The sequence below is a fragment of the Acinonyx jubatus genome, chromosome D3, assembly GCF_027475565.1.
Source record: "Acinonyx jubatus isolate Ajub_Pintada_27869175 chromosome D3, VMU_Ajub_asm_v1.0, whole genome shotgun sequence".
Lineage (NCBI taxonomy): Eukaryota > Metazoa > Chordata > Mammalia > Carnivora > Felidae > Acinonyx > Acinonyx jubatus.
Window position 1 is genome coordinate 1,802,319 of NC_069392.1, and position 19,933 is coordinate 1,822,251.

The following is a 19,933-nucleotide window of genomic DNA, read 5'->3' on the forward strand; positions in this document are numbered from 1 at the left end:
CAGATCGTTTCGGTGGCTTGCCCAAGTCTGCACGCCTGCCCGTGGCTGGTGTGTACAAGGCCCCCAACAGATGAACGCAAAGCAGTACCGTTTCTGACCAGACTGGCTGCAGTTTTTGAAAAACGATGGTGCCAAACGTTGGCGAGGATGTTGGAGAAGAGGTGTCACTCGTGGATGCAAACAGATGCGCCCTGGGAAGAGTTTGGCAAAGTAAGTCAAGAGCCGTAGAAACGCCCGTGTCAGTTGACCCAGGTGTTTGTTCCTAGGGACGCGTTGCGGTGAAATCAGCAAGGATATACAGCCGAGTGTACGTCTGAGAATGTCCACCGCAGGCTCGGCGATGTTCCGGGACGGCTCTATGAGGACCGTGTTCAAACGCCAGGTCTGGAAAGGGAAGCTTATGTAACGAGTGGGTGTTACGTAGGACAAATCTGGTTACAGAACAGAATCCAGGAGAAAGAAAGTAACAAGGATCTTCCTCTAATGTTACAGGTTGTAGAAAATAAGAGAATACATTTAAGAGAACACACGTAATAAAATAATAATACACGTGACACATTGGGACGGTAGGTGCCAAAAACAGGAACAGTAATTATTTCAAAATGGGGCTGTCTGGGGGCAGGAGGTCACAGTACCGTTTATCTTTGGGCTTGTTCGTGTTTTCTGCAGCAGGTGCACATTTACGCGCCACGTTAGGAATCGGATGCCGTCCCTCCCTCCCAGAATTGAGGTAAGAGAGAGGCAAGCAGCCCAGGCTTCGTTTGTTTTTTTTTCTCTCTTAGTTTTTGAGAGTTGAGGAAGCTTCGGCAAGAGGGGAGGGGAACCGGCAGGTGGCACCAGAGGGTTGTGAGGGTCTCCAGCTGTGACAGTGGCCGGTGGGATGGTGTGCGGAGCCCGGTGGTGAGGACCAGTCCCAGGTCCCGGTGATGTGGGCAGAGCCAGGGATGGGGCCGACACGGGGAAATGCGGCTGGCAAGGGCCAACTCCTACCCTTATGCGCACCTGCGCACGCCTCAGGTTTTATAAACCCTCACCTTTAAAAATCAGACAATCTTGGGGCGCCGGGGCGGGGGGCTCAGTCAGTTAAGCGTCTGATTCTTGATTTCAGCTCAGGTCATGATCTCGAGGTTGGTGGGTTCGAGCCCCGTGTCAGGCTCTGTGCTGACCGCGGAGCCTGCTTGGGATTCTCTCTCTCTCCCTGTCTCACTCTCTCTCTCTCTGCCTCCCCCCCCCCACCCCACCCCCCCCCCCCGCCAAGTAAATAAATAAACCTAAAAAAATCAGATAATCTGAGGCAGGTGTGAAACAGTGGAAAAGGGAACTCAGGGTGGGGCAGAGCAGTGGTTCGTGGACATAAACAGTGGTGAGTGTTGCTCAGGATTTTTTATTTCCAAGGGGAAGGGAGACTGACCCGGGAGAACCACAAGCGGACCTTGTTGGTCTAAGCCCTCACCCAGAGAGGACACCCATGGAGCGGTAATAGTAACAGTCATAGCGGTCGGCAGGTGCGGTCAGAGCTGGAAGCAGGACCCCGAGACCTATGGGTCAGCCTCTGGGAAGAAATGGGACAGATTTCTTATCCATTAATGAGCGTAGATACATCTGGTTCAGCTAGATTCTAGAAGCGTTCGCTGAATACCTTTGCAATGACAGCGATGATGCACCATCATTTGCGGAAGGCCGGCTGTGCCGCGAGCTTCCCACGCGAGTGCGTCCCGTTCCCGGCGGGCAGGCACGGTGTCGTCACCCCTGCACACAGACGAGGAACGGAATCCTGTCGAGGAGGAAGGGGGTTCCCCAGAGCTAGAATTTATTGCACGTGGAATCAGTGAGGATAGGTCAGCTCTTGCCACTGTAATAAGCACGTTGAAAACCTCGCCGGTTAGCTCCGTGATTATTCCTCCCTCGTGCTGTGGGCCTGTCAGCCTGGAGGAGCGCTAGCTCAGTCACGTTCCGTGGGGAACCATGTGTGGACCCGGAACCGACAGGCACACACACGCGCGGGACAAATCTGCACAGAGCGCTGGCCCGAGCACAGCACGTGTTCTGCCGAGTCATGGAGGCTGTTTAGCTGGTGCTTCTCCTCTTGTGAGAAAGGCAGGTGTATACTGTGCGGAGCTGGCACAACAGTGCTGTGTTAGGTCCTGTGAGTATTTCCGTTTTGTGCGAGAAGATGCCCCCCTTTTAAAACTATTTATGTATTTTGAGAGAGAGAGAGACAGAGTGTGAGCGGGGGAGGGGCAGAGACAGAGAGAGGGAGACCCAGAATCCGAAGCAGGCTCCAGGCTCCGAGCCGTCCGCACAGAGCCCGACGCAGGGCTCGAACTCACGGACCGCGAGATCATCACCTGAGCCGAAGTCGGCCGCTTAACCGACTGAGCCCCCCAGGCGTCCTGCCAGACTTTATTTTGTATCTAAGTATACGACATAAATATATCATTTCTTAGATATGTATTTAACAAAACGTAAATTTTGGCTCCTCCCAAATTCAAGACAACATTTTGAGAAAAATAAGTGAACACAGTCTCAAATTGCACTGAAAGGTCAGGGGGCAGAACCTCGAAGCGGGTGTTTTGGAAAGGCTGCCCCGTGTCAGCAAAAGGGCCGAGCATCTCCGACATCCCAGAGGCACGTCCTTCAAAGCAGCCGTTACAAGAATTACATGACTTGTCCGACGGGAGTGATGTTTTATGAGGTTTTGCTACCATGGCAGCTTGGTACCTCCTGGCAGGATTTCTGTTGTTTCTGAGTGACGTGGTGGGAACCCAGTTGGGGCATCCGGGTTGATGTGTAACCTGTAATACCTTTTCCCGTGTAAAATGATAGGAAATAGGTCTGGGGGGGCACTTTGGCGCAGAGTTTCTGACTGTTCCGGGAAGGGATTGTTGAGATGGTGAGTAAACGGGATCTATGCGGTGGTGTGGGCATTTGATGGGGTTGAAAAACCCGACAATCCGAGAGTCCCCGACTCCAGATAAAGGAGCTGAGACCACGCGTCTGGATGTGCTCTGGAGGCGTCCGTCCCAGCTCAGGAAAGAGGACGACCCGACCGCTCGGAGGCCGAGGTCCCCGGGGCTGCAGTGGGCGCCCCGCGTGTGTGGCCGGCCGGGAAACAGCTCGCTGCCGCGTCAGCTCCCATTGGGTGGCACGTGGGTGTTCAGTTTATGAAAGTGTGACGGCACGCCCTGGGAAGTCACCGCGCGAAGCGTGAAGTCCCCAGCGTCCCCACAGAGCGACTTTCTGCCGGTCCACAGGTACCGGGACTCGGAGGCACCGAGGAGGGCTGCTGTTCCCGAGGACAGAGCACGGACGTCTTTGCCCCCCTGCACGGCGCGGGTGGTCCGGCTCTGGCGAGGGACAGCAGCCGGTCAGTGGCCACCAACGGCAACCGTCACAGACTGGGGGTGGAGGGGGCTCCACGTCGACTCTCAGATGGGGGGGTGGGCGTGTGGAGGCCAAGTGCAGGTCAGCGGCGTGGCCTGGCCGCCCAGGGAGAGCTCTGCTGCACCCTCGGGGTCCAGAGAGGGTCTCTCCACCTGTGTCGCTTGGGGGCGTGGGGCGAAGGCAGAGCTGCTGTCAAGGGCACGGTCCTCTTGTGACCGCACTGAGGATGCAAAGGACAGAGCTCGGGTGTGTGAACACCTTTCACGCACCTGACCCGGTCATGCCCCTGATGCTGCAAAGGTCACTGTCAGGGAGGCCTCCGCTCCCCTGGCGTCCCCCCGGCGTCCCCCTGGTGCCCCCCTGGTGTCTCCCTGGCGCTCCCCTAGTGTCCTCCCTGGAGCTCCCCCTGGCATCCCCCAGGCACCCCCCTGGTGTCCCCCCTGGAGCCCCTCTGGTGTCCCCCTGGCCCCCCGGCACTCCTGGTGTCCCCCTGGCGTCCCCCGGCGTCCCCCTGGTGTCCCTCCTGGTGTCCCCCTAGTGTCCCCCCTGGCGTCCCCCTGGTGTCCCCCCTGGCGGCCCCCTGGTGTTCCCCCCCGGCGCCCCCCTGGTGTCCCCCCTGGTGCCCCCCTGGTGTCACCCCGGCTCCCCCCTGGCACTCCTGGTGTCCCCCTGGCGTCCCCCGGCATCCCCCTGGTGTCCCTCCTGGTGTCCCCCCTGGCACCCCCTGGTGTCCCCCTGGCGCCCCCCTGGTGTCCCCCCTGACGAAACCCTGGCACCCCCTGGTGTCCCCCCTGGTGTCCCCCTAGCGTCCCCCCTGGTGCCCCCCTGGTGTCCCCCCTGACGAAACCCTGGCACCCCCTGGTGTCCCCCCTGGTGTCCCCCTGGTGTCCCCCCTGGTGTCCCCCCTGGTGTCCCCGTGGCGTCCCCCCTGGCGTCCCCCCTGGTGTCCCCCGGCGTCCCCCTGGTGTCCCCCCTGGCACCCACCTGGCGTCCCCCCTGGAGCCCCCTGGCGTCCCCCCTGGTGTCCCCCTGGCGTCCCCCCTGGCGTCCCCCTGGCGTCCCCCCTGGCGTCCCCCTGGTGTCCCCCTGGCGCCCCCTGGTGTCCCCCCTGGCGCACCCTGGTCCCCCCTGGTGCCCCCCTGGTGTCACCCCGGCTCCCCCTGGCACTCCTGGTGTCCCCCTGGCGTCCTCCGGCATCCCCCTGGTGTCCCTCCTGGTGTCCCCCCTGGCACCCCCCTGGTGTCCCCCCTGACGAAACCCTGGCACCCCCTGGTGTCCCCCCTGGTGTCCCCCTAGCGTCCCCCCTGGTGCCCCCCTGGTGTCCCCCCTGACGAAACCCTGGCACCCCCTGGTGTCCCCCCTGGTGTCCCCCTGGTGTCCCCCCTGGTGTCCCCCCTGGTGTCCCCGTGGCGTCCCCCCTGGCGTCCCCCCTGGTGTCCCCCGGCGTCCCCCTGGTGTCCCCCCTGGCACCCCCCTGGCGTCCCCCCTGGAGCCCCCTGGCGTCCCCCCTGGTGTCCCCCTGGCGTCCCCCCTGGCGTCCCCCTGGCGTCCCCCCTGGCGTCCCCCTGGTGTCCCCCCTGGCGCCCCCGTGGTGTCCCCCCTGACGAAACCCTGGCACCCCCTGGTGTCCCCCCTGGTGTCCCCCTGGCGTCCCCCCTGGCGTCCCCCGGCGTCCCCCTGGTGTTCCTCCTGGTGTCCCCCCTGGTACCCCCCTGGTGTCCCCCCTGGCGCCCCCCTGGCATCCCCCCTGGTGTCCCCCTGGCGTCCCCCCTGGCGTCCCCCTGGCGTCCCCCCTGGCATCCCCCTGGTGTCCCCCCTGGCGCCCCCCTGGTGTCCCCCCTGACGAAACCCTGGCACCCCCTGGTGTCCCCCCTGGCGTCCCCCCTGGCGTCCCCCTGGTGTCCCCCCTGACGAAACCCTGGCACCCCCTGGTGTCCCCCCTGGCGCCCCCCTGGTGTCCCCCCTGACGAAACCCTGGCACCCCCTGGTGTCCCCCCTGGCGCCCCCCTGGTGTCCCCCCTGACGAAACCCTGGCACCCCCTGGTGTCCCCCCGGTGTCCTCCCTGGCGTCCCCCTGGTGTCCCCCCTGGTGTCCCCCGACGAAACCCTGGCACCCCCTGGTGTCCCCCTGGTGTCCTCCCTGGCGTCCCCCTGGTGTCCCCCCTGGCACCCCCCTGGTGTCCCCCCTGACGAAACCCTGGCACCCCCTGGTGTCCCCCCTGGTGTCCCCCTGGCGTCCCCCCTGGCGTCCCCCCTGGCGTCCCCCTGGCATCCCCCTGGAGCCCCTCTGGTGTCCCCCTGGCCCCCCTGGCACTCCCGGCATCCCCCTGGTGTCCCCCCTGGCGCCCCCCTGGTGTCCCCCCTGACGAAACCCTGGCACCCCCTGGTGTCCCCCCTGGCGTCCCCCCTGGTGTCCCCCCTGGCGTCCCCCCTGGTGTCCCCCTGGCGTCCCCCCTGGCGTCCCCCCTGGCGTCCCCCCCTGGCGCTCCCCAGGGTCTCTTAGGTGCGGTCTGTTCCCATAACCCCCACCCAGGCCCCAGACCCCTGCCAGTGACGCCTGTCCCGCTCGCGCCACGGGGGTCTGCGATGAAACCTCCTCCACCCAGTACAGCAGTTGTTTTCCCACTTTTTCCGGAACGTACCATTCTGTGCCCCGTTCCTCCGTGGTCAGCTCTGTGCCTTCTGTGATGAGAGCGCTGGAAAGTTCCTGAGATCCCTCTCCTGTAATCTGTCTAGACAAATTCCCAATGATTTGGGCTTTCGGGGGTCGTAAGGTCTTAACCCAGATGAACACCCTCCGGGGGTAGAATTTTTGACCCACGAGAAACCAGCTGTTGCCGGAGACACATTTGCGCCGACGTTTCCTCGTGGGGCCCCCTCTGGCGTCTCCGTTGCCCTTCACGGTTTCTGCTCCCAGGAGTCCTCGGGCTCCGTCCCAGCCTCGTGTGTTTCGGTTACTCTTGTTCCTGGTCACGCGGTATTGTCCGCGCCCCGTGTTGACTCAGGCCACGGAGCATCCGCTTCTGGAAACGGCGGTCTTCCTTCTTTGCGTCTGTGTTGACAGCTTCTCGGTCGACGTGAACTCTTATTATCCCCCACAGAGCCTTGGGCTCCTAACTTTTCTGAGTGTGATCCTTCCTCCAGTCCTATCAGCCGGCTGGACAGACGGACCGGACGGGAGGACTGCCGGCAAAGTGAGACGCGTGTGCGAGAGCAGCGGGGCGGTCAGGGGAGACGGGCTCGAATAGCTCATTTTTTATTTATCAGCGTCATGGAAACCCTCGCTGGGGTTTTAAATATACTTTATGCCAGGGTGGCATCTTAAATATATCTGCAGCATATCAATAATGAAGCAGAAGTGGGAAATGTTCAGTTTGGGGAAGGAAAGTAGGATCGAAGGCTTAAGAATTAGTCCACAGTTTGGCTGAAAGTTATCTTCTTGCGGCAGGGAGAGCAGGAAGGAGCCCTAGGAGAATATAATGCACTGATTGCGATCACAGAATAAAAAAGGAAAAAAAAATACTGTTATATGAATTCAAAATGGGTTTGACAAAAACAGCGCTCCGCTAACAGTCTCTTAAACAAATCAGGCTTTATTTTTCTCACGTGAGGAGACGTTTGAATGTAGCAGCTTCTGGCCATGATTTAACGGGTCAAGGATATCGGGGCTATCATCGTGGTTCTCTTGGCCTTTCTGTCATGATTGCAATGTGGCTGCCACAGCTCCAGCCATTGCATCCGTATTGAGGACAGGAAATAGGAGAATGAGGGATAACACTGACTTCATCTGTCTCCCTTTGTCAGGAAAGCGAAGAACTTCCCAGAACGCCTCCTTCTTGACACCTGTCAGACTTGTGCTTACAGCTCATTGGCCAGAATCACATAACTCAGCCTCCTCTAGCTCCAACAGAGTCTGGGTATATCGCCATCCTAAATTAATCAATGTCCTGCTTATACAGAGAAAAGGGTGAATGGATATCAGAAAGGATTCGTGGTATGTGCCACACTAGCCGAACTTTGCACACCCCTGAGCGTCTCCCCTTGCTTGTTTTGGGAGAGCTACCTGGGGAAGAAGGCAGCTGCTCCAGGCGACTTCCCACCAAACCCGAGGTCCTGAGCTCCGCGGAGAAGCCCAGCCGTGTAGCAGGTGCGCAGGGATGCCGGGCGGGGGCACCCGGGAATCGGCGCTCGGCGTGGGGAACGAGAGCCTCCGGGCCGAGCCCCTTTGCGTTACTGGCCTGTCCTTAAACCCGACAGCTGGGACCACCAGCAGTGATTCTAAGACAGGAGCTCTGTCCTTGGGGTGATGTGGGGATCTTTGTATTTTGTATTTTTGTGGGTTTTTTTTTTTGTATTTTTTCTTCTATTTTAGCATTTAAAAACCTGTTATGGCGACATGATTTAACATGCACAGCAAGAACTTCTTTGTTTAATGGTCTTTACCCTGATTCATCAATTGTTTGTAATTTGCCCCAGTTTCCTTATCATTTAGCCTCCCTACCTGACTATTGTCTATCCACGCGTAGGGAGACGGGGGAGGGAGACATTTGCCCCCAGAACCATCTACTTGAACGTAGACTGCAGCTACTTCGACCCTTTATTCCTGAACATTTATTTTTCCGGGAACGAGGACGGTTTCTTACACAATCACGGTACAGTGATCGAAATCTGAAAATTTAACACGGGTGAAAAATGTTACCCGGTCTGCAGTCCGTGTTCTAATTTGATGGATTGCCCGAGAATGTCCTGCGATGCTACTGTGTTCCCGGTCCAGCCCCGACGCGGGACCCACGCTTCAGGCTCTCATGTCTCTTCAGTCTCCTTCAATCCGGAACGGACCCCAGCCCCTCCTCGTCTCCTGTGACCTTGACGTTTGTGAGGAGTACGGCTCAGTCCTGTGGACCGTCCCTTGGTTGGGGTTTTGCCCGATGTCTCCTCAGAGCGGATTTGGTGATGCCTTTTTGGCGTGGCTCCTGCAGAAGTGATGCGAGCTCTTCGGAGGCCATTGTGCCAAGAGGCACGTGGTTTCAGTCTGTCCTGCTTCTGGGGATGTTACTTTGGCTGCCTGGTCAAGGTGGTTTTTGCCAGGGGCTCTCCACCCTTACTATCCTGCCCTTTGCAAGTAGGGAGTAATTTGTGTCTCATCCATACGTTAGGGTGATACTCACCCATAATCTCTTTTGTGGGGAGGGATATTCTATCAAAACACTTGGAAACCTTCGTCCAGGGAATAGCAAACTTTTTCTTCTTTCTTTTCTTTTCTTCTTTTAAGTAGCCTCTATGCCCCAGTGGGGCTTGACCTCACGACCCTGAGATTAACCTGGTGAGCCAACCAGCTGCCCCAGAACCTTTTCTGTCAAGGGTCAAACAGGAAACGTTTGAGGCTGTGTCGGCCACACAGCCTCTGGCACAAGTCTTCAGCCTTGCCATGACGGCGTGGAAGCCGCCGCGGACACATGTAAACAAATGGTTGTGGTAGCGTTCCAATAAAACTTTATTTACAAAAACAAGTGGTGGGCCAGATTTAGCCCGTGGGGCATGGTTGGTTGACCTGCACCTTATACCATCAACTGGTCCACTCCTGAAAGCCAGGAGTTTTCTCTTATGGGTGATTTTGCTACTCTTAGAGGGTCTGACCTAGAAACTTTAGGGTCCCAGTTCTCAGTGCGTAGATTTTTCAAAGGACAAGTTGGATGATGCAGTAGGCCGGTATATAATTTCCAAGGTGTTGAGGTCACAACAGCCCAGTCCCCTCTGGCTCTGTGAAGAGGTTTTCTCCTCAAGACTGTCAAGAGGAAGGACCCCAAGAAGAGCTCAAACATGGGTTTTATTTGCTTTGCACAGTTTGAAATTAATCTGGATTATTTTTGGTGGGGCTTGAACGCTCCTTCCCACATCGACGAGTTCTGCTTGACCCTGAAAATGTATTTATTTCCCACCCGTCAGTGAAATCTTGACAGTTAGAGGACCCCTTTCTAGAATTCCTCCTATCTCTTAGGCCGAGAATGCTAAATCCCAGATGGAAAATTCACCAAACCAGGATGTTCATATTTGGTGCTCCAATTAGCCACGTTCCAGGAACGGAAGCTTTGTCACACTCTGGGGAGCCTGCTGGCCTCGGAAGGATGTAGTCGTGAACTTAATCTGTTTAGCGTTTGGTTCTGCAGCACAGGCCGGCTCTGGACCGCGGTGCTGTGCCGGCGGCCGCTTCTGGGTCATTCCAGAGCCCAGGCTTCTAACTGTAAGCTGTTTGGGGACCAGCACCGGAAAGAAGGCAGCTGAGGGGAAGGCGTGTGAGCTGTGTCTTGGGAACAGGAGGCTCGAGTGCTGGCTGGGGACAGTCTGTTGGTTTATTTCGCAGGGAGGGAGGTTTGGGGAACATTTGAACCATGGGATTAGCGTGAGGTTATCATCCGTCAGGTACGTCCGCCATGCTCTGCTGAGAGCGGGGTTCTCCTCCTTTTTTAAAAAAATTTAAATTCAAGTTAGTTAACATACATGTAGTCTTGGCTTCAGGAGCAGAGCCCAGTGATTCTCTTCTTACACCCAGTGCTCATCCCAACAGGTGCTCTCCTAATGCCCATCCCCCATCTAGCCCATTCCCTGCCCCCCCAGCAGCCCTCAGTTTGTTCTCTGTATTTAAGAGTCTCTTAGGGTTTGCCTCCCTCTCTGTTTTTCTCTTATTTTTCCTTCCCTTCCCCTATGTTCATGCGTTGTGTTTCTTAAATTCCACATACCAGGGAAATCATATGATATTTGTTTTTCTCTGCCTGACTAATTTCGCTTAGCGTAATACCCTCTAGTTTCATCCGTGTTGTTGCAAACGGCGAGGTTACATTCTTTTTCATTGCCGAGTAATACTCTGTTGTATTTATAAACCACATCTTCCTTATCCATTCGTCAGCCGATGGACATTTGGGCTCTTTCCATACTTGGGCTGTTGTTGATAGTGCTGCTGAAAACGTTGGGGTGCGTGTGCCCCTTCGAACCAACATTTCTGTATCCGTTGCATAAATGCCTAGTAGTGCCATTGCTGGGTCGCAGGGTAGTTCTGGTTTTGATTTTTTGAGGACCGTCCACACTGTTGTCCAGAGTGCCAAGTGGTGCAGCCTCTCGGAAGCTCATTTTTAAATGCTGCTTCGTTTTCACGTTCTGTGGCTTTGATTTTCGAGTTATTGGAATAATCCAGAAAAGGCTGAGTTGATTCCATTAAAAACCCAACCACAGGCTCTTCTCGCAAGGAAACGTGCTTTCTTAGGAGAGCCGGGGGCGTCTGGAAGGGAAGACTCCTCTCCACCAGAACTCGGGGAGCAGCCGTGTCCTCGCCGGAGGGCCTGTCCACCTGCTCCCCACATCTGGGGTGTGGCTGTGCCCCTCCCCGCTCCAGCCGACTGCCGGTGCCCCACCGTGGTGGGCTTCTAGAAATTGTGTCCCCCCCACATTCACATGTCGACGTCCTAACCCTCAGTCCCTCAGAACCCTGATCCAGGGTGACAGGTGTGCTGCTCAGATCTGACAGACACACACAGGGGGGAAAGACCACCAAGTGAGGATGTGGGGAGGGGACCTCAGGACCTCAGGACCGCAGCCCTGCTGAGACCCTGCTCTCCACCTGCCTCCAGAACCGAGAGCAGAGCTCTGTTGTCCAAGCCCTCAGCCCGGGGTACTTGGTCTGGCGGCCCCCGCACACCCATACCCTCGGCACCCCCTGCACACACCCCTGCCTGGGATCTAAGTATCAACACCATACCTGGTGTCCTCCCACCATTTTTATCACGGCAGAATTACGTGGCAAGTGACGTGGCCTTAAAAGTCATAAGGGAAGAGCCCCCTGGAGGGACCTAGGTTCTCACCCTCAGGCTGTTGCCCTCATTTGTTACCTTGGTCGGTCCCCGGGGGCATCTGACTGGCAAACCCTGATTTAAGTCTTACGCTGTTCTCTGAAGCCGCGTCTAGGAACAATTAGCCCGTTTGATCTTAGCTTGCTGGGCGAGTTGATGTTGCTTTCACGTCCGGGGCCGTCTCTGCACTTGGCAAGACGCATGCAGATTTGAAATTCCTGGTGGAAGTTTCCCAACCAGCTAAAAACACCTGTCACGAAGTCTCTCCTCCAGCCCGTGGGCTGTTGGGTGAAATAGTCTCAACGCTTGTTTGTTTGTTTTTGCTTTTTGGTTTTTGTTTTCACGTGAGCAGACAAGGCGGAGCTGAAATGATTCGGTGCTGCCCAAGACGGCCTGAAATGTCCCCGGTCCGTCCCGTGGAGGGCTCGCCAGTGCTGTGCTTGGTGGGCTTCAAGTCGCTCTTTCTATAAACTTTTGGAGACGTTCCAGATGCCGTCAACGACTCTCAGCGGCTGTGGACCGGGCGCTGCTCCTGATGACATGCCAGGCGGCTGGGCTCCGGCAGGTTGGACCAGATGCCGGAACTGGCCCGTTTGCCACCCACGGCCAGGGCAGCGAGCACCGGAAAAGGCCTCCTGACTGTGTAATACCTGCGGTGAACACACTGAGGTGGAGAGACCAGCGTGGTCCTCAGGTGGACGCCGAGGGTGCGGAGATACTATCCTCTCTGGCTGCCTGTTCAGTCCGTGGCTCGGAGCAGGTGCTGGGACCAGGGCCCAGGACAGAGTTTCAGGCCCTGGGGTCTGCCCCGCAGCCAGGGTGGCTCTCTCGGCCCTGAGTTGCTGACCCGCCACCGTGCCCTGGGGGACCTTGCCTTCCCTAGCGCAGGAGGGGCCGCTGGGCCAGAGGCCTGCCCCCAAGAGCGGCTGGTGAGGTGGGCCCAGGGCTGTGGCTGCAGGGACCACGGGCCTCCCACCTGCCACGCTGGTGCCCACCTTCCAGACGCCGACTGCAGGGGGAGAGGGGCCGTCTGAGGTTCCAGACCCCCAGGGCCAGTTTCAACTCAAACCTAGGTACCAACCTAGTGTGAAAAATTCACACTGTGCCAAAGGACATGGGATCTCGAACACTCAAGCTCTTAGGTCCTTTGCCCGTCTCTCAAGAGGCCACCACTGTTACCATTGTGCGTGAACTTCCTGAAACATTAAGCATTCCTGTTTTATATGCAAACAAGGGAACACATACACACAGTCTTTTTTTTAAGAATTTTTTAATGTTTATTTTTTTTAAAGAAAGACAGAGTCTGAGTGGGGCAGGGGCAGAGAGAGAGGGAGACACAGCATCCAAAGCAGGCTCCAGGCTCCGAACTGTCAGCACAGAGCCTGATACGGGGCTGGAACTCACAAACTGTGAGATCATGACCTGAGCTGAAGTCGGACGCTTAACCGACTGAGCCACCCAGGTGCCCCTGACAGTATTTGGGGTTTTTTTTTCTTCTTTGTTTCACTTAATATGTATTGGACATTGTGTTGTAACAGCACCTCATTTTTTTATTGGGGTTGCTGTGCATTGATGTCCTTTTCCAATCTTTGTGTTGGATTGTTGGTCTCATTGATTTGTAAGAGCTCTTTATATATTAAGCAGTTTAGTCTTTAGTTTGTCAAGAGGCAGAATTATCACGAAACCGATGAAGTTCAGTTTTCAGAGACTCTCACTTGTATAAACCCTCAGAGGACCCCGGAAAGGATTCACCCCAGTAAGTTATTGTCACTGCACTCTTCCAAGAGGATTGTACCTTCCTCCTGTTCTGGTGGGCGGTGGGCAGTCTTGAGATCCGGCCAAGAGGCGGTTCCGCTCGGGTTACGTTGAACTTGGATGACGTGGGATGTGTTTAGGGGGCTTTCTGTCACTTGTGGGTACAAAGATCACCGCTAGCCATTTTGAAAAGGGATGGCTTCCTGTAAGACTTCACTCTTCTCTGTGCTGAATTCCCCTTCTCCGTCCTGCATGGCCAAAGGCCGTACCATGATCTGGACACATATCCACGCATCTCGCGGAATTTGGCACTAGGATCACGTGGTAGTGGGTGAGGAGAGAGGTCTGAAGTGGGTGGAGGCAGAAGCCAGTCTGTGGAAAAACCCCGGCAGCCCTCCAAAGTAAAACTTTTCCACGATGCCGTTCTCATCCACGTGTGGCCGACCGGGAATTCCTCCTGCAGGAACATTATCCCTGATAATCTAGCAAACACAGACATGATCCATCAGAAACCTAATTGGCTTTTTTTGCTGGTAATCAAATCAAATAGAATCTCTCAGAATTCTAGTACCTGGAACTTGTGTTCACACACCCAAGTACGTTTATTGTAATTTTATGTGAAAGAAATTTGCTAAAGAAAACTACCAATATTTAAAAGAACAAAATTCTATCGATTATTCTAAAATTTTTTAAATGTTTATTTCGTTTTGAGAGAGACAGAGACAGAATGCAAGTGGGTTAGGGGCAGAGAGAGAGGGGGACACAGAGTCTGAAGCAGGCTCCAGGCTCCAAGCTGTCAGCACAGAGCCCGATGCAGGGCTTGAACTCACGGACTGTGAGATCATGACCCAAGCTGAAGTCAAGTGCCTAAATGAGCCACCCAGGTGCCCCATTTTGATAATTTTTTAAATGTTTATCTTAGAGAGACAGAGAGAGAGAGAGAGAGAGAGAGAGAGAGGGAGAGAGACAGCACAAGCAGGGGAGGGGCAGAGAGAGAGGGGGACACAGAGTCTGAAGCAGGCTCCAGGCTCCGAGCTGTCAGCACAGAGCCCAACGCGGGGCTCGAACCCACGAACTGTGAGATCACGACCTAAACCGAAATCAAGAGTTGGATGTTTAACCAACTGTGCCATCCAGGTGCCCTGCAGCTAAAATAAAAAATACATATATATTACGGAGGTGTGTCAGACAGTTAGTTAAAAAAACACAATGCAGGAGCGCATGTGTGGCTCAGTTAAGCATCCGACTTCGACTTGGGTCATGATCGGGAGTTCGAGCCCCGCGTTGGGCTCTGTGCTGACAGCTTGGAGCCTGGAACCCGCTTCGGATTCTGTGTCTCCCTCTCTCTCTCTGCCCCTCCCCTGCTCACGCTCTGTCTCTCTGTCTCTCTGTCTCTCAAAAAATGAATAAAGGTTGGGGCACCTGGGTGGCTCAGTCGGTTGGGCATCTGACTTCGGCTCAGGTCGTGATCTCACGGTTTGTGAGTTCAAGCCCCGCGTCGGGCTCTGTGCTGACAGCTCGGAGCCTGGAGCCTCCTTCGGATTCTGTGTCTCTGTCTCTCTCTGCCCCTCCCCCACTGGTGCTCTGTCTCTCTATCAAAAATAAATAAAATGTAAAAAAAAATGAGTAAAGGTTAAAAAAAGTTAAAAAAAACCCATAATGCCATTTTTGTGGATCTTGTGATGTTTGCAGGATCTGTTAGCTTTTAAAGTGTAGGATTTGTTGCAGTTCATTTTCTCATTCTTTGTAAGTAATCGTGTTTGTGCCGTTTTGCATCGGATTTTTTCTTTTTCATTTTGTTTTTGTTTTTCTTAGACAGGGCTCCCCACGTGGAGTGAACTGCAGGCCCCACAAAACCCGGACCCACACCCGAGTCTGCAACTTGTGTCGCAAGTATTTTATCCCAATGTGTAAGTTACCTTTTGATTCTGTTCGTGGCCTTTTCTTTACTGTGCAGAAGTTTTGAATTTCCACGTATCAGATGTAAAGGGGCTTCCGTTTCTTTATCTCTGGTGTGTCTGCTTTGCTTAAAATTCCCTTTTCGTGATTTCTCCTGGAAGTCTCATTTTTTCCCCCTTTTTATGTTTCAATACTTGATTCAGCTGAAATTGACCTTGAAATTGCATAAGAATATTTTCAAAAATTATCCAGGTTTATGAAAATCATTTATTGAAAGACCAGTCTTTTCTTACTGATTACAAGTGCCACGCAGCACCCGGGAGGCTCAGGCAGCTGGGTGTTCGATTCCTGATTTCAGTTCAGGTCACGATCTCAAGGTTTGTGGAATTCCTGCTTGGGACTCTCTCTCTCCCTCTCTCTACCCCTTCCCTGCTTGCAAGTGTGCACGCTCTCTCTTTCTCTCTCAAAAATAAATAAACTCAAAAAAAAAAAAGTGCCACTTTATTGTACGTTAAATTCTCATCGGTAATTGGATCCATGTATCCAAGCCTGTCCTGTTGATTGATCTGTTCATGCAGCAGGACCAAGGACATTATTTATATACTGATAATATATGTTAATGTCTGGTAAGGCTAGCGCTCCTTCGTTGCTCTTTTTTTTAAATGTTTGTTTATTTCTGAGAGAGACACAGAGTGTGAATGGGGGAGGAGCAGAGAGAGAGGGAGACACAGAATCCGAAGCAGGCTCCAGGCTCCAAACTGTCAGCACAGAGCCTGATGCGGGGCTCGAACTCACAAACCGTGAGATCATGACCTGAGCCGAAGTTGTGTGCTCAACCGACTGAGCCACCTGGGTGCCCCTTTGTTTGCCATTTTAAAAGGGATTTTTTTTCTTCGTCTTTTTTTTTTTAATTTTTAATATTTATTTATTATTGAGAGACAGAGCATGAGCATGGGAGGGGCAGAGAGAGAGAGGGAGACAGCATCCGAAGTAGGCTCCAGGCTCCGAGCTGTCAGCACAGAGCCTGATGCGGGGCTCGAACCCACAGACTGAGATCGTGACCTGAGCCGAAGTTGGATGCTCAACCGACTGAGCCCCCCGGGCACCCCGATTTCTTTCCTGACTGGCTGTACTTCTGTAAGAAAGCTATTGATTTTTACATGTTAATATATATAATAATACATAAATCATTTTTGCTGGTAAGGAAAATAACGTACGATTTGATTATAGAACATACACAGATTTCTGTTCTAGTCTGTTCCATCCTCTGCTGTGCTGTGCTGTTCATTTGCAACAGGTTCCTGGGGCGCCTGGGTGTCCCCCTGGATCATCGCACTGTCTCCAAGTCCCGCCTGCCTCCTGCCGTTCCGAATTCCCTGCACGCGGACAGGGCGCCGTGGGGTCTGTCCCAGACAGGGTCTGTCCCCGCCCAGTGCTGAGGTCCTGGTGACCGCCAGCCCTCCAGAGGCTGCTTGAAGCGGACACACATGCTGGTGGCCTTGGACTTGGCCTCTGAAAACTCGCTGTGCTTGGTGGAGGCTCAAGGCCCTGAGGCGCCACGGCACTGGTGGCCGTGGTGGGCGCGGACCTGCTATTAGCGGTGGCCGGTTCTTCTGCTTTGACCCGGAGCCCTCAGAACCACGCAGCAGGCAAACGGCTGACATTTGCTCAGACAGCCGTCCCAAGTGGAAACTGCCCGGTCGTGCTTTCTCCGTGGGCACAACCGGAAAGCCCTCCGTGGCTGCTGTGGCTCCACACCTGGTGTGTCTCTGACATCTGGCAACATTGGTTGCATTCGTGGTTGGATAACCGCACGGCGCATTATTTATGGCAGCCTCGAGTACCCGAGTAGGCCCGTTAACAGCCATGGCTTTGTGCGGTCTGTCTTCTGGTCAAGGGCTGGTGGGTGGCCCGTGACGGTCACAGAAAGGATGAGCTTCTCTGATTTCGTCAAGGAAGCTGGTCTCAGAGCCAGGGGCCCATTTCTCAGAACTGGGTAGCTCCTTGTCGCTGCATTGGACACGTCTTTGTCCTTTACAGAGTGGGGATGGCTTCTTTCTCATTGTTAGTAACCCAAGAGCATCCCGGTGGAACCCCCGGTCTGTTACATTTCCCAGCCTCTTATGCGCAACGTCTGCCTGATATTCATCAAACTAGAACATGGCGTCCAGAGATGGAATCCCTGCCTTCCCTTTCTGATTTGACACCGTGGCTCCCGGCAGACATGGTTTCCTCTCCTGACCTCGGCTTGCCTGGCCCGCGAAATGGGCTCACACAGAGACCCTTGCATGAGCAGAACCCACGAGTGTGAAATCCTATGGGAACAATTCTGTAGTCTTTTTTTTTTTTTAATATTTATTTATTATTGAGAGAGAGAGAGACACAGAGCATGAGTAGGGGAGGGGCAGAGAGAGAGGGAGACACAGAATCCGAAGCGGGCTCCAGGCTCCGAGCTGTCGGCACAGAGCCCGACGCGGGGCTTGAACCCACGGACCGTGAGATCATGACCTGAGCCGAAGTTGGATGCTCAACCGACTGAGCCACCCAGGAGCCCCTATTATTATATATATATATATATATTTTAAATTTTTAAAATGTTTTATTTATTTTTGAGACAGAGAGTGAACAGGGGAGGGTCAGAGAGAGAGGGAGACACAGAATCTGAAGCAGGCTCCAGGCTCTGAGATGTCAGCACAGAGCCCGACGCGGGGCTCGGACTCACGGACCGTGAGATCGTGACCTGAGCTGAAGCCAGACGCTCAACCGACGGAGCCGCCCAGGCGCCCCAGATTAACCGTTTTGAAGTCAACAATTCCGTGGCGTTTGGTATGTGTGTGTGAACATTGCCTCTGTGTGGCTCCTGCCCAATGTCGTCCCCCAAGAAACCCTGTCGCCCTCCCTCCTGCCTCCTCCTCCCAGCCCCTGGCAACCACACCACCCGTCCGCTTTCTGTCGCTGCAGGTCCGCCGTTCAGGACGTCTACTCGGAGAACCACACGCGCCACGTTTACAAGACCCATCCATGTGGTAGCAGGTGTCAGGCTTCGTTCCTTTCGATGGCGGAAGGGTATTGCCCTGCACGGACCACGTTTTGTGGATCCGTCTGGCCATCAGCGGCCGTCGGGCTGTGTCCACCTTCCAGTCGTCGTGACTAGCGCTGTGGACATAGGTGCCGGTCCCCCTCCGCGTCGCCATTACGGGTCACAGCTTGCCCGCGGGAGGGAGACAGAAGTGCTGGGTGGTCCAGTACCTGCTCCTGGTGTCAGTGCTACTCCTTGCCCAGCGGAGATGGGTTGGGGTTCCAGAACGCGGTTCTGAGAGAAGCCTCCACCTCACAGGCAAATCCAGACGCTCTCCGTATTCGGGAAGCAGAGGTGAGTCCCGCCGAGGGAAGCTTCTGGTCAGCCCGTGGACTGCCGTGCCAGGGAAGTCGTCTGGGAAGGAGTCCCCCCGTGGCCATTTAGTTTTGGAGCATCGTGGCTCATTTGAAGCCCATTTTGGGACGAGCCTGTTTTGTGAAAGCCGTAATGTGAGTGTGTTAATCGGAGAAGCAACGGGGAGGTCCTCTGGAGAAGTCTGTGTGCGCAGTGGGCGTGCTGTTGCCCTCCCTCCCGGTCCCCAGACACGCAGGGACCAGGGCACGTGGGGCCCGACGCCAGGGCTCTCCTGTTGCTGGGATAAATTCCTCAGCGCCTCTAAATAACACACGGTGGACTTTCTATCCTGGGAAGGGAGTGTGTGTGCGTGTCCAGCACGTTCCTCGCCTTTTACTCTCTTGCACGCCCGTGTTGCTAGGGAGCTGATACATCCATGCAGCAGCCCCAAGTTCTGGGAGGAGGAAGGGACACAGCATTTTATTCTCTTTTTATCCTGGAGGCTCAGGGGCGGGGAGCCGGACCAGAGGGTAAACACCCAGCAGCTTGGGTGGTTCCACATAATCGCTTAATTCCCGGCCGCATTTGGGTCTCAGCTTCACTGGGGCGAACAGAGCGCGGCTGCCTAGCCCTGGGCCCTTGCGCAGGGGCCCCCGGGGCGCCCGCAGGGGAGACGCGCTGTGGCTCCCATCCAGGGAACACCACCGGCCCCCAGCCCTGCCCGGCTCTCCCGTCCCAGCTTTTGACCGCAGCAGCTCTGTGAAAAGGAAACTGACAACTGACTGACGGGGAGGGAGAGCCATCTTGGGGGTGTGTGTGCGCGTGTGCATGCGTGTGTGCGCGTGAGTGCGCGCCGAAACACGGACATTTCGTAGGCTCTGGGCATATATGCTTCATGGCGGCCGATCTCGGCTTCCTCCCGACCTGCCTGCCTGCGGAAAACTCATGAATCATTTCTGGCCGGATCCAAGCGGCACTGAGACACCGGTGCCCTCTCCGTCCCTCCCTCCCTCCCTCCGTCCCTCCCTCCCCCTCGCCTCCCCCCTCCGCTCCTCCCTCCCTCTGGCCCCCTGTTTGTAATCTGATACAGTAGACTGCAGTTGTCTGAGCCTGAACCTCCCCAGTCTTGGCACAGCTCGCTTCTAAGGTAGGCTGAGATTTATTTTTTTTCTCCTAAAAATAGCTTCCCGCACCCAAGCCGCAGCGCGGTGATGGCAGGGTGGTAGCCGGAAACTCTCCGCCCTGACAAAGTTTATTTTCCAGCGGTTAGAGGATGCCCTTCAGCGTGGGGTCCAGGTAGCTGGGCTCCCGGCACCGGGGAGCCGCGGGGAAAGGAGAGATGTTTCCAGACCATTCCGCCTGCCCATGGTGGATGTCGCTGCTTGGTCTCCGAAGGGCAAGACCGGCTGCTTTCTGTCTCAGTGTGCGGTCGCCTCACCCTTCCCACCCCCCCAGCGTCTTCAACAAGCCCCTCTGGGCGAAGGTTGACATCACACCGGGCAGTGCCTTTCCAGCCCAGGTGGGGGGGTGTGATGTGGCTCAGACCTAAGCCTCTGGGGCTTTGGAAGGGGTCTTGGCGGGGCTGGGGCCGTTGGAGGGGAAGGGGGTGTGGGCCCAGAAAAGGAGAGGTGCTTGTATCATTCACAGCTGGGCTCGGATTCGAGATGCTTTGAGCGAGGAG

General features: G+C 55.6%; 2 protein-coding genes across 4 annotated transcripts in view; both read left to right on the top strand.

The window, feature by feature from the left end:
• The window catches only part of STX2 (syntaxin 2), a 78,566-nt gene extending 61,355 nt beyond the window's left edge, over positions 1–17,211 (top strand). The window contains exons 11-12 of the mRNA XM_053206416.1: positions 14,796–14,890; positions 16,177–17,211. Coding sequence (XP_053062391.1) covers positions 14,796–14,890; positions 16,177–16,318 — 237 coding nt within the window. The 3' untranslated portion in view covers positions 16,319–17,211. The remainder of the gene's footprint in view (positions 1–14,795; positions 14,891–16,176) is intronic.
• Positions 17,212–18,649: 1,438 nt separating this feature from the next.
• The window catches only part of RIMBP2 (RIMS binding protein 2), a 218,550-nt gene continuing 217,266 nt past the window's right edge, over positions 18,650–19,933 (top strand). For 2 of the 3 annotated variants that reach the window (XM_053206397.1, XM_053206398.1), the window contains exon 1: positions 18,651–19,399. The gene's annotated coding sequence lies outside the window, so the exon portion shown is untranslated. Of the gene's footprint in view, positions 19,400–19,933 lie in introns of all 3 variants that reach the window. The other variant, XM_053206401.1, reaches the window with a different exon arrangement.